Source organism: Epinephelus fuscoguttatus, linkage group LG24 (genome assembly GCF_011397635.1).
Source record: "Epinephelus fuscoguttatus linkage group LG24, E.fuscoguttatus.final_Chr_v1".
Lineage (NCBI taxonomy): Eukaryota > Metazoa > Chordata > Actinopteri > Perciformes > Serranidae > Epinephelus > Epinephelus fuscoguttatus.
In genome coordinates, this window is record NC_064775.1 from 2,769,480 (window position 1) to 2,781,951 (window position 12,472).

General features: G+C 40.4%; 2 protein-coding genes across 5 annotated transcripts in view; one reads left to right on the forward strand and one right to left on the reverse strand.

Moving 5' to 3' along the window:
• The window catches only part of glsa (glutaminase a), a 37,145-nt gene that overhangs the window by 4,563 nt on the left and 20,110 nt on the right, over window positions 1–12,472 (reverse strand). For all 4 annotated transcript variants that reach the window (XM_049569750.1, XM_049569749.1, XM_049569752.1 and 1 more), the window contains 7 exons: window positions 9,413–9,445; window positions 8,262–8,320; window positions 7,959–8,025; window positions 7,674–7,724; window positions 6,897–7,073; window positions 6,668–6,799; window positions 5,863–5,955 (listed from right to left, as the gene is read on the reverse strand). In XM_049569750.1, coding sequence (XP_049425707.1) covers window positions 5,863–5,955; window positions 6,668–6,799; window positions 6,897–7,073; window positions 7,674–7,724; window positions 7,959–8,025; window positions 8,262–8,320; window positions 9,413–9,445 — 612 coding nt within the window. The remainder of the gene's footprint in view (window positions 1–5,862; window positions 5,956–6,667; window positions 6,800–6,896; window positions 7,074–7,673; window positions 7,725–7,958; window positions 8,026–8,261; window positions 8,321–9,412; window positions 9,446–12,472) is intronic.
• LOC125884669 (piggyBac transposable element-derived protein 4-like) lies at window positions 10–5,672 on the forward strand. The gene is made up of 2 exons (XM_049569753.1): window positions 10–3,127; window positions 3,580–5,672. The coding sequence occupies exons 1-2, from the start codon at window positions 2,979–2,981 to the stop codon at window positions 5,264–5,266; spliced, it is 1,836 nt and encodes a 611-aa protein (XP_049425710.1). The 5' UTR covers window positions 10–2,978; the 3' UTR covers window positions 5,267–5,672.

Here is a 12,472-nt window from a genome sequence, read left to right on the forward strand (position 1 = left end):
CAACAAGCACATTCAAGTTACACAATGAGGTAAGGTTACAGTGATCGTCCACCGGGTGGCACTGTGGGCCAAAATGTGAGCAGACACAAGGTCACGCAGCATCCAGAGAACAGAGAGCGGCAGGATGTGACGCACGCACTGTTACACCGTGACGTTTCACACTGATAAATAAATGAGAGGAACATTAGAGTGCAGTGTGTGAATGTGAAGATGTCACAGGGTTTATGAGCTGCAGGAGGAAAAGCAGGAACCCTCTGCGGTCCACTAGTTTATGACGTCACTGCACCATTTATTGCATTTATTTGAATATTTTCGTCGTTTTTTGTTGTATTACCAAACGGATCAAAATGTCTGAATCTGCTGACTCTGCTCTACAGGCTGCACATTCTTGGGACGTGGGGGCGGGGCCAACCGAGCAGTGTGGCGGAAGTGAAGTGCGGGAGAGTGAGGCGGATGAGAAAAAGCTCTGACTCGTAAAGTTATCAAATCTAGTAAAAAGAGCACATGGAGAACGTACTGTGGTGCTATAGGTAAAGAAGTGAAATTAGGTGATGTTAAAGAAAATGAGTGGTAAAAGGAAGTACACTAAAATACCAGTATTAGAGGGTGGAGAAACAGTAGCTATAACTGATAAAGAAAAGGCTCATTTGCTGGGTAAGAGTTTTGCCAGTGTTCATAGTGGAAATCTTCTGGATGATCTGCATACAAAGAGGAAAGAGGAAATACTCAGTGAAAACCAGAACATAATTAGGAAAAAAGATAATGTAGACTCAACTCTTGATGCTGAGCTGACTATGAGTAAGTTAGAAATAGCATTGCAACAGGTCAGGACCAATTAAGCTATGTGATGTTTTGCAAATGGAATTATTTAACAAGATATGGAGAGATGGGGTCATGCCAAAAAGCTGGAAGACTGCACTTATTTTGCCTTTTAGTAAACCTGGCAAAGACCCAGATGACCCTGGAAACTACAGACCCATTGCCTTAACCTCGCATTTGTGTAAATGGATGGCAAAGATCTCGGTCCAGAGACTTAATTATATATTAGAGCAGAGAGGTCTAATGGCATCATATCAGGAAAGGAAGATCAACTACGGATGCTGTCGTGAAAGTTAGCAATGAAATAGAGAAAACATTCAAGATGAAAAAAATGATGGTGATTGTTTTCTTTGACACTGAAAAAGCCTATGAGTCCATGTGGAGAGAAGGACTGTTAATCCGAATGAATAGAATGGGTATTAGTGGAAGGTTGTTTAATTGGGTGCTAGACTTTCTTTCTGAACAAAAGTTTAGAGTAAAAGTAGGGCTGGAGATATCCGATGAATTTGATACAGCTAATGGCATTCCCCAAGGAAGACAGTGCCGTCAGTCCAGTATTACTTAATATTATGATTAATGATATTTTTACAAACCTAGATAGAAAGATTTGTTCATCCTTATATGCAGATGATGGAGCCATTTGGATCAGGGGGAGAGCATTGATGAGATCAGCAATAGATTATGGATGTTTTGTCTATGGAGCAGCAGCTAAATCACACTTAAACAAAATTGAAAGAATGCAAAGCAAAGCCTTGAGACTCTATTGGTGCAATGAGGACAACTCCAACTGATGCCGTGCTGGTGGAATCAGGTGAAAGCCCACCAGAGTTCAGAAGGGACAAACTCTCACTAACATACTGGATTCAGTTAAGAGGATGTGGGGATGAAAACATAAGAAGTGTCATAAATGAATGTTGGGAATATAACTGTTTTAAGGGAAATGGTTTTGGATGGAAGATAAAAGATAAAATAGATGAATATGGCATTAAAGAAATTTGTTTTAATTCCCCTTTGCCAATAAGTCATGTCCCTCCATGGCTCTTTCCTAAGGTTAAAGTAGATTTTAGGATTATGAACCTGAAGAAGGACTGGGTGGAAATGGAAATAGGGCATTGTGCAAATCAATATATAAAGAATCATTTTTACAGTTATTTTCAAATATTCACTGATGGCTCAACAGATCAAAATGATCGCGTTGGTTCAGGAGTTTACATCCCGCTTTTTCAAATTGAGCTGAGCAATAGGATAACAGATAAGTTATCAGTATAGAATATGAAGTCACTCAGGGAAGATTTAATGTATGAAATTCTTCAGTGTCTGTTCAGAGTTCAGAAAGTGGGGATCGAGGTAGAATTTTGCTGGGTACCTGAGAGGTAATGAGTGTGCAGATAGGGTGGCAAAAAGAGCACTTAGTATGAGACATGTAACGGATATTCCATTTGGAAAAGATGAAGGAAAAGCACTAATCAAAAAGAAAATATCAGAATTTTGGCAGAAGAAGTGGGATGAGGACAGTAAGGGCAGGAATTATTACAGAATACAAAACACAGTCAGAGCAGAGAGTATTAAGGGAAGAAGTAGAAGAGAGGAGGTAGTTCTATCAAGATTAAGGTTTGATCACACTGGTTTATTTTTATCGGGAAAAGTAAACTCACAAGTCTGCACATATTGTAATATCGTAGAAAATGTAGAACATGTAATTATGTACTGTAGTAAATATAACGAAGAAAGGGTGAGAGAGGCAGGACGGGACTGGAATTTGGCAGGGCTACTGGGAACTAAGGGAGATAAGGTGTGGGAGATACAGAGAGAGGTAATAGATTACCTATATAACACTGGTTTGTTTTATAGAATATAGCTGTTGGTTGGCGTTTTTTGTTTTTTTTTAATTTATTTATTTACTTATTTTTTGTTTGTTTGTTGTGTTATGTTTCTCCATGACATAATGTAATATAAAACTAGATGCTGTCCTACATACTCTGCTTCAGTAGGTGGCGGTATGCACCTTTGAAGTTGTTACTGCAATGCGCCAGAAAACACAAAGAAGAAGAGGCGGATGAGAGAGGCAGGCGACAGAGTAGTGAGCGATAGTTTGAGAGAGATTTTTGGAAGATTTGGAGTTGTTTTAGGGTTTAGAGTTTATTCGTGAGGAGCAGAGGATGTTGCGGACACTGAATGTAAGACAAGCCGTGGACTTGTTTTTCGAAGTGGAGGAGCAGGAGGGCGAAATCTGCGTTTCACCGTCGGAGTCGGAGAGTGACTGTGACGATGAAGCTGAGGATCCGTCCTTTGTGGCGGACGACAAGAGGTGAGTCAAACTTCTTATGAACATTTAGTGCTTTTGTTTTTCTTATTACTCTCTTTGTAAATGTGTGATTTTGTGACACACACACACACCTCGCGGTAGTATCAAAACATGCAGCAGATACTGAGTTGGCTGTCTTTTTGTGGTAGTGAACTGTTTGTGTTTGTGGGAAAAGCGAAAGAGACTATTTAGCAAGTGGATTGAGTCTAAAGTTGAGGTGGATGAAATAAACGTCATGGGACTATTCAGTAGTTTTTAGTGGTAGTCTCACATAAACCTGCAGGGTTTTCTACAGGGCCTCCCCAAGAATTGTTATTCCATTGTTTTTGTGTATTTTGAACCGCCTATGTCTTCACCTGGTTTTTGTTGTAAATAGTTATGTTATTGTTGTATTTTTTTAAATTGTGCAAATTGAACTGAACTTTACATTGTGTTATTGTCATGTGCATATACAGAGATGATGAGCAGCCTGGGACACCTACAGCAAGAGGCAGGGGGCGTCAGCGTGGCAGGGAGAACAGATGCCGGTCTAGATCTCCATGTGACCGGTCATCCCAGCCACACCACAGCCCTGAGGCCTGGAGAACAGAGCGTGACCCTGACACTGCTCCAGGAGTCAGTAGGTTCATGCCCCACAGACCACCAGGAGCCCAGGTGGACATGCACTCGCCATACACGCCGAAAGATCTGTTTCAGCTGTTCTTCTCCACTGCCACCATGAGGACACTCTGCAAGAACACCAACAAATATGCAGCAATACAGCAGGAAATGGGGAAGAAGTACAACTGGGCTGACGTCGTGGTTGAGGAGCTCTACAAATTCTTTGGCCTTCTCATGTACATGGCATTGGTGTCACTGCCAGGTCTCCAGGACTACTGGAGACAAAACCACATCCTGTCTGTGCCGTTTCCAGCCATGGTCATGACGAGAGACCGGTTCAGGTCCCTGATGTGGAACATCCACCCCAGCGATCCAGAGGAGGATGTCATGAATGACATGAAGAAGGGAACACCTGACCATGACAAGCTCTTCAGGGCAAAACCCCTCATGGATGAGATCCGCACTGCGTGCCAGGCTCATTACCACCCAGGGAAGGAATTGGCTGTCGACGAGCGAATGGTGGCAACCAAGGCAAAAACTGGCCTGACCCAGTACATAAAGGACAAGCCAACAAAATGGGGGATCAAGCTCTTTGTGTTGGCTGAGTCAAGCAGTGGCTACACTGTCAATTTCAATGTGTACGGTGGGAAGTCTAGCTCTGCCAGTGTGCATGGACTGTCATATGCTGCTGTGATGGACCTCATTCAGCCGTCATATCTTGGGACAGGATACCATATTTATATGGACAACTTCTACACCAGTCCCAAGCTGTTCCTCGACTTGGCCAGCATGAAGTATGGTGCTTGCGGTACCTACAGGGACAACAGGAAAGGGTGTCCCCGTGGAAGAGCAAATGCCCTCACCCCAAAGTCTGAGAGAGGTGCTGTGAGGTGGATCAGGGAGGGCCCCCTGCTGTTTGTGAAGTGGATGGACACGCGGGAGGTGTCTGTGTGCTCCACAATCCATCCAGCATTTTCTGGTGAGGTGGTCCAGAGGAGAGCAAAGGATGAAGATGGACGCTGGGCAGTGAAGGAGATTCCCTGCCCCACCCCTGTAATGGCCTACAACAAGTGCATGGGTGGGGTTGATCTTTCCGACCAGCTGATCCAGTATTACTCCACCCACCGCAAAACTGCTCGCTGGTACCAGACGCTCTTTTTGCACTTTGTGGACATTGCAGTAACAAATGCATACATCATGCATTGTGAGATGAGCAGGAAACAACAGGTGCAGCCCATGACTCACAAGAACTTTCTCACCCAGCTGGTGTCCGAGCTGTGTGGAGTGGACAAGACGGGGACTCCGATCAACAGGAGCAATCAACATGTTCCTGTTGCCATCGCCACTGTCACTGACGCCAGCCAGAAAGCCACTCAAGGCCGCAGGGCATGCCAACGCTGCCAGCAGGTGGACAAAAAGAGGAACCTGACGCCATGGCGATGCAAGTCCTGTGATGTGCCCCTCTGTGTCATTGTTGACAGGAACTGTTTTGAGGAGTGGCACATGTTAAAAAAACACCAACAACAAAACGCCTTGTTGTAAGTAGTTATTGTTATTGTTGTTATTGTTATTGTTGTATATAGTTCGATTTTATCTCAATTTGACATTTATATGTTAGTTTTGCACTATTTAGGAACCCCTCACAGTCTCTGAATGTTATATAGCTCTCTGTCTAATCGTGTACATAAACTGTTTTGAGGAGAGGCATGGCCAAAATGAAAAAAAAAACAAAAAAAAAACACCTGTCTTCACCTGGTTTTTGTTGGGAATAGTTGTATATAGCTTAATTTTATCTTAGTTTTACTTTTTTATGTACATATTTACAACTTATGTTTAACATTTTCTGCCTTTGAATTTTTTCATTGAGCATGTTTGAATTTTGTCTAGTAAAGAAACTGATTTATTTTTCAAATCCGATTTTGTGTTTTTGAGTGTTTTTGGGACTAGTGGAAAAATAATTTTCTGGTCATATAGCTAAGGTTGTGCTGAAAAAAAAAAAGATATCAAACATTGGCATGACAAACATTTTTTTATGTGGTATAAAAAGGCAAAAATCAAAAGTATACAAAATGGCCAAAATAGCCCAAGACCCTCAAGGGCTACAGATGCTGAGAGGAAGAACAGCTGCAGGGACTCACCCTCTGGTCTCCACCCTCCCTGCGAGGATCCAGCTTCTTAGCAAAGTGTCGCAGGTTGTCGTAGTTGTGGAAGTTAAAGAGAGAAACCAGGTCCTGAAAGAGAGTTAAAAACATTTAAAATGGCACACACTGGGTTTTGTTTACCTGTAATTTTATTTTTTTGAGAAGCTTCTCATCAAACTTTTATGAATTTTTTTTTAAAATCAAATTAGGAATTCTTTGGTGACTTTTTCCTTCTATTTTTATAAGAATATTATTTATATTAATAAATAAATAAATCATGTTGACCTAAACTTACATCAGCTTTTAATGCTGTTTGTGATTATACATAAAATGACATGTTTTCCCAAAAAATTAGCAAGAACTTAGTAAATTAAAAAAAGAAAATTAGGGAAAAAAGTTAAAAACAAGAGCTTAAAATAATAATAATTATATAACATAATTTCAAATATATAGTAATGATAATTATGAATATATTTTTTCCCTAGCTTTTAAAAATAATTTTCTAAATCTATTAATTTTATATTATTTATAGGACATTTTTTTTACCAAGTTGCTCGCTGCCTTTTTCCGCCATGTTTCTGAAAGAAATCGCACCAATCAGCTTGACGTTCAAAGGTTTAAATACGTGTGAAAGGAAACCACATAAACACAAATGGCTCTATCTAGAGTCAGTGTTTGGTTTGTCCGTTCTGGGCTACTGTGGAAACATGGCGGTGCAACATGGTGATCTCGGTAGTAGAGGACCCAGTCCCTGCGTAGATATAAAACGCTGAAACATGTATAAAGTAAAGGCGCAGGTTACCGTGCAGAACTGGATGCCTCTGACGCTGTTCCCCAGCTTGTCGAGCGGAGGAGACCAACACATGACGCCCATCACGTTTGGAACAACCAGCAGAATCCCCCCGGCGACCCCGGATTTAGCCGGCAGACCGACCTGAGACAGCAGAAGAAGGAGGAGGAGGATGTGTTGAAAACATGCTCACAATTCAGGAGGAGCGGTGTAAGTGTCATGTGATGGACGAGGTACTGACGTGGAAAGCAAACTGTCCGGAGAAGTCATACATGCCGCAGGAATGCATCAGACTCAGAGTGTTTCGCACAGACTCGGGGCTCAGCACGCGCTCTCCTGTGATTGGACAGAAGCCGCCATTGGCCAGGGTCGCCGCCATGACGCTGGCACTCTCGCAGGTGACCTCGATGGAGCACAGCTGGTGGAGGAGACCAGATATTAGCAGTTATGTTTCAGTTAAGAATCAGTTAATTAAATCCCAGATAAATGATAATTCCTACAGAACATGTCGTAGGTAAACTCATCGTACTCATTCTGCTTGACCTGAGCGCAGCATTCGACATCATCAACCACTCCATCCTTCTCTCCCGCCTTGACACCACTCTTAACATCACCTCCTGCTCTGTCCTGGCTCACATCCTACCTCTCCGACAGACACCAGTTCATCAGCATTAACAAATTCCCCACTGCTCCCTTCTGCCAAGGTGTCCCCCAAGGCTCAGTCCTCGGCCCCCTCCTCTTCATCCTCTACATTCTCCCCCCTCAGTCACATAATCCGCCGTCATGGACTTCAGCTACACTTCTTCGCCGACGACATTCAGTTGTACATTTCCACCAAAGCCATCCCTCTCGCCACTCACTCTGCCCTCACCAACTGCATCACTGAAATAAAATCCCAGCAGCAAACCAACTTCCTCAACTGCGTGACGTGCCTATTAAAGGGATTCACGTCAGGTGAAAAAGCTGCTATAAAAGTTCTCCAAGTACTTTTACTTTGTTTTGCTTGAGTTCCATGTACCTGGAAGTAGAAGTCGAGGATGGAGGTCATGTCCGTCCCCTCTGGAAAACACTGCAAGAGAAACGACACTGTCAACACATCAGAAAACACATCTGCTGCGAACTCACAAACCATGTCGACATTACAGAGCATCATCCTGCAGTTATAGTCTGTACACAGCAACAGGAAGAAAAATTTAAAATGTAAAACATTAAAGATTCACGTTGCAGTAAGAGTGAATTCTGTGACCCGTGTACACTCAGAGAGAAGACATGGCTCTGAGCTGCAGGTGACCTTTGACCTCACCTTCTTCTCCTTCAGGTAGTAGCCGATGGCAAAGTTTCTGTCTCCAGACTCTCGCTCTGACTGGAAACTGGGACACACACACACACACACACACACACACACACACACACACACAGAGGACGTTTGTTTCTGAGGCAGCATGACTCAGCTCAGCTTATATAAAACTGCAAAGGTCCTGACTGAGCTGTTGCCTCTGCGCTCTCGCCTCCAGGACGTCTTTCATCATTTGTTTCAACGTTCAGCATGGATAATAAATCAGTGAGACGTAAAGGAGTGTGATGTGTGTTTCTGTGTCGTACTCACGTGGCGTTGCTGAAGCCCACGTACTCGTTTCCTGCCAGTTTGTTCATGAAGTTCATGACCTGCAGAGCAGAGCAGCACATTTACACTGAATAATAAACCTCGTTTACATCAGCTCTGTGACAGCACAGTTTGTGTGCCACAAACTGCAGTTCCTCTAATGTCCACTTGGGGGTGGCTCCAAGAGCGAGTCAATCCCCATTGACTCCCATGTTAAAAATGAAATAAACATGTTCACATACTGGTACAAAAACAGGTTTGGTCTCTATAGCTAATTTCAAATTAAACACCTTCCACAAAAACAAAAAAATATTTTTAAACCCACTAAATTATTTTTCAATCAGATCAAATATACAAAGTCCACAAATTTAAAAAAAATATATAATAAAATGTGGAATTTGTGTATTTGGAGGTCTGTTGTATTTGCAAAATATTCCTGTGGGTTAAAAAAAAAATCTTTAAGTTTTTAAACCCACAAAATATTTTATTTTGTTGCAAATAAATACACACATTTTAATTTAATTACACATTTTAATTAATTGTGAATCTCAATTTTACACTTGCAGATCAGTATTTTACGCACAATGAATTATTATTATTATTTTGTTTTACATTTGTGTATTTATTTGCAAAATATTTCTGTGGGTTTAAAAATTAAAAATAAAAATATTTAATTTTTAACCCACAAAATATTTTGCAAATAAATACACAAATTCCACAATTTACAAAAAAAAACCCTGATATAAAATATCTGTTAAAAAGCTGTAAATGTTTAGAAAAAATATCTTTATTAATATTTATTTGTAAATAAATGTAATTCACAATTTATTTAAAAAAAATACAAAAATTAAATTAGATTAAAATATGTAAAAATGTTATTTGGGAATTGTGTCAGATTTTTTTTTTCCTCTGACATTTTAAAAATCAGACATTTACTTCAGTTTGTACACACGTCTTTAACCACAAATAAAAACATCCTATCCCGTTAAAGGGGTTTTTTTTGGGGGAGTTTTTCCTTATCCGCTGTGAGGGTCATAAGGACAGAGGGATGTTGTATGCTGTAAAGCCCTGTGAGGCAAATTGTGATTTGTGATATTGGGCTTTATAAATAAAATTGATTGATTGATTGATTGATTGATTGATATAATACTCACATAGTCAAATTTCTCAGCGTTGCTCGCCCCTTGCTGAAACACAAACACAATCACATTATTAAAAGCTTTTTAAATTGTATGTAAGAAGACATCAATGTGCCACTGACACGAACAGTAACCCATGTCATGACATTAGCACTATCATCATCCACATTAAACTAGGACAGGAAACAGTTTACATCACTATTGATTTGACACTACGAGTTGATCAGTTAAGTGACCAATCAAACCAGTCATGGCATCAGATGAATTAAGATTAGAGGTGGGAGACTAGCTGGAGATGAGGAGGTGAAACAAAACTGTTAATTCCCTCAATTTCTGTCAAAGAAAAAAAAACTACCGTAGAAAATTTCAAAGGAAACAAAGTAAACTGACGACTCTACGTTAGCTTAGTAGCTAGTGATCAGAGTGTACAGGTGTGTTTGTCGTAGGAAGCAGGTGAGTTAGTTTAAGGTGTGTTCACACTGCGAGCCACATGATCGACACGTCACACGACCTTCTCTGGGTGTGCAGCATTTATAAAAAGTGGAATTTCACAAGACAGAGGCAGTCGGACAAGGAGGTGTTTTAAGATGCATTATGGGAAATGTAGGATCCAGTGTTTTTAGTGATTTTTTGGAGCTATTTAAAGGTCATATGTATAGCTGTTTCATCAGAACGAATATTTTTTAAAAATAATACATCCATAGAACATCTAGAAAGGTGTAGAATTAAAGTCTATATTTTCCTGAAAAAAAAAAGTACAGTAGAGAAATAATTGTTTTAGAAATTTTGACGGGTCCAAAATATTTTGATTTGGTTACGTTGATTACGTTACGTTACGCTAGCTGCAGAGGTACTGCTGAATATATCTAATATCTAGTAAAGCCGAACTGGTAATTACACTGCACCTAAATGAACTAAAAGTTAAAATGTCGGCTAATTTCAGATATTTTACCTAATACTCTAGAAACGGCGTTTTTGGGACGGTAACGTTAGTTTTTTGTGGCTTGTTGTAAAATAGTGTCGTAAAAAGATATATCTACTGAATATATCAAATATCTAGTACAGCCAAACTATCATGTTATTATTATTATTACTATTATTATTAGATCAAATTAAATCAGAGGAATATATTTGGCGTTTTAGTATCAAGAACATTTAGGTGTTTTTGTGTATACAGGACGTTGTTGAATCAGGGAATTCGTGTGTCCACCACGACAAAGGATCCCAATTGACTAATTACGTTAGCATTAGTGACGAGTAGAGCTAAAATGCTTTACGGGGATTGTACAGGGCGCACACAAGAGAGGATTCATGATTTATAATTATCATTTTCGTTTACGAACCTGGCAACCTGTAGAAATGAGTGGAGCGAGAGTGGTTGAGTGTGAGCGCGTCACCTACTGACTGGGAAGTATGAATCCTCTATCTACCATCTTTAAGAAAGTGACAGTCAAGTTTTTAACCTTGCCCTCGCACACACTGGACGCATCACGCTGCAGCTCGTCAACAGACGACCACGCAAAGGCAAAGTTATTACTACTTTTACTGAAAGATCTGTTCTTCCTCTGCCTCCACGTTAGCTTAAAATCATGTCAAGACAGCCCTGAGTTAAGATTTTAAATGAGGCAAATGAGTAGGGTTAACTTGGGTTTATACTTCTGCATTGAAGCTATGCCATACCTAAAGTGTAGGCTCTTCGATGATGCCCACCCTCCACCACAGCCGGACGTGCACCTCCCAACGAATGTAGCTATGTGTCGTGCCTTTGTATATCTCTGTATACTGAAACGATTTCCCTCAGTGGAAGCTTTTATTTAATTTCACTGATAAGAAACAATAAATTGAGAAGACATTAAAGCCTCCACATAAATGGCATTTATGTGTGTGATTGATCCTGGCTTCATATGAGTAGAGGAAAAGTCCGCTAGCCGCTGGGCTAATTTATGCAACTGAAAATGTCATAGACTTGTGCTAATAACGTTAGCATGTTGTATTTGTGGGGAAACATGTCGTGTATAAGACAATTAATCTGTGAGTTGTGAGTTATAACGGAGCTGAAATTTGTGCTTTAGTTTAATATTGTCACTATTAAGACATGTTTTATGAGTGTTTTGAATCAAACAAACCTAGCGTTTTGGAGCATAGAGCCCCATGTAAAACTATAAATCAGCCAATACATGCAAGTCATTTTAAGATATGCTGGCATTTTTTCATGAATACAAAATTAAAAATATGTTGTTTTGATGGACAGAGATGAGTTTTAGGGGTTCCATTGGCCATGTTTCCATCAGCCTGTTTAGATGCGCATCTAGAAGTATTGCATCAGAAAATTATGATGGAAACGCCAAAATTCGAATTAAAATCCTCTGATTTGCACAAACTAAAATACGCTTGCTTTAAGCTGGGTTTTGATTGATTCGAAAAAATGTTGATTTGCAAAACGGGGGATGGAAACAGTTATGTTGGAATTAAGCCTGACGTCGCGCAACTCTCTCCATGGTGATATCCACACTCCGGGTCGGGAAGGCGGTAATGCATTTACAAGCTGGTTGCCAACCGCCAGAAAACGTAGAAGAAGAAGAATGCGAGACTTGTTTTGTTTCCAGTTCTGCGGAAAACTCACAGGATTCGTATTTCTTTTAATGCACATTTCCCAATGATAGGAATCACTTTTGGATGGAAACATAGCTACTGATCCTTGGACTTAAAGTCTACGTCTGTTGCTTCAACGTGTTATATAGTTGTCCGATACTAAATCACCGGATCACCTCTTTAATACAATATCGAGATAAATGGTAAACACTCATCAGTCAGAGTGCAGGCGTGTTCGTCCTGCAGCTGGCAGTGTGAGTACACATTGTGGATTTTATTAACCACTGAGGCCGACAGACAAAAACTGATTCTCTGACCCACGCTGACGAGAGTTAAATCTATCTGCGCTGACAAAATGTAATCTCAGCATATAAATGAAAACCACAGAAATAAAAAACAACCTCCTCTGCAGAAAGAAATGGAGTATGATATAAAACCAGTGTTTGAATTCAGCCAGAGCTGTACTGTTTATAATGTATAAAC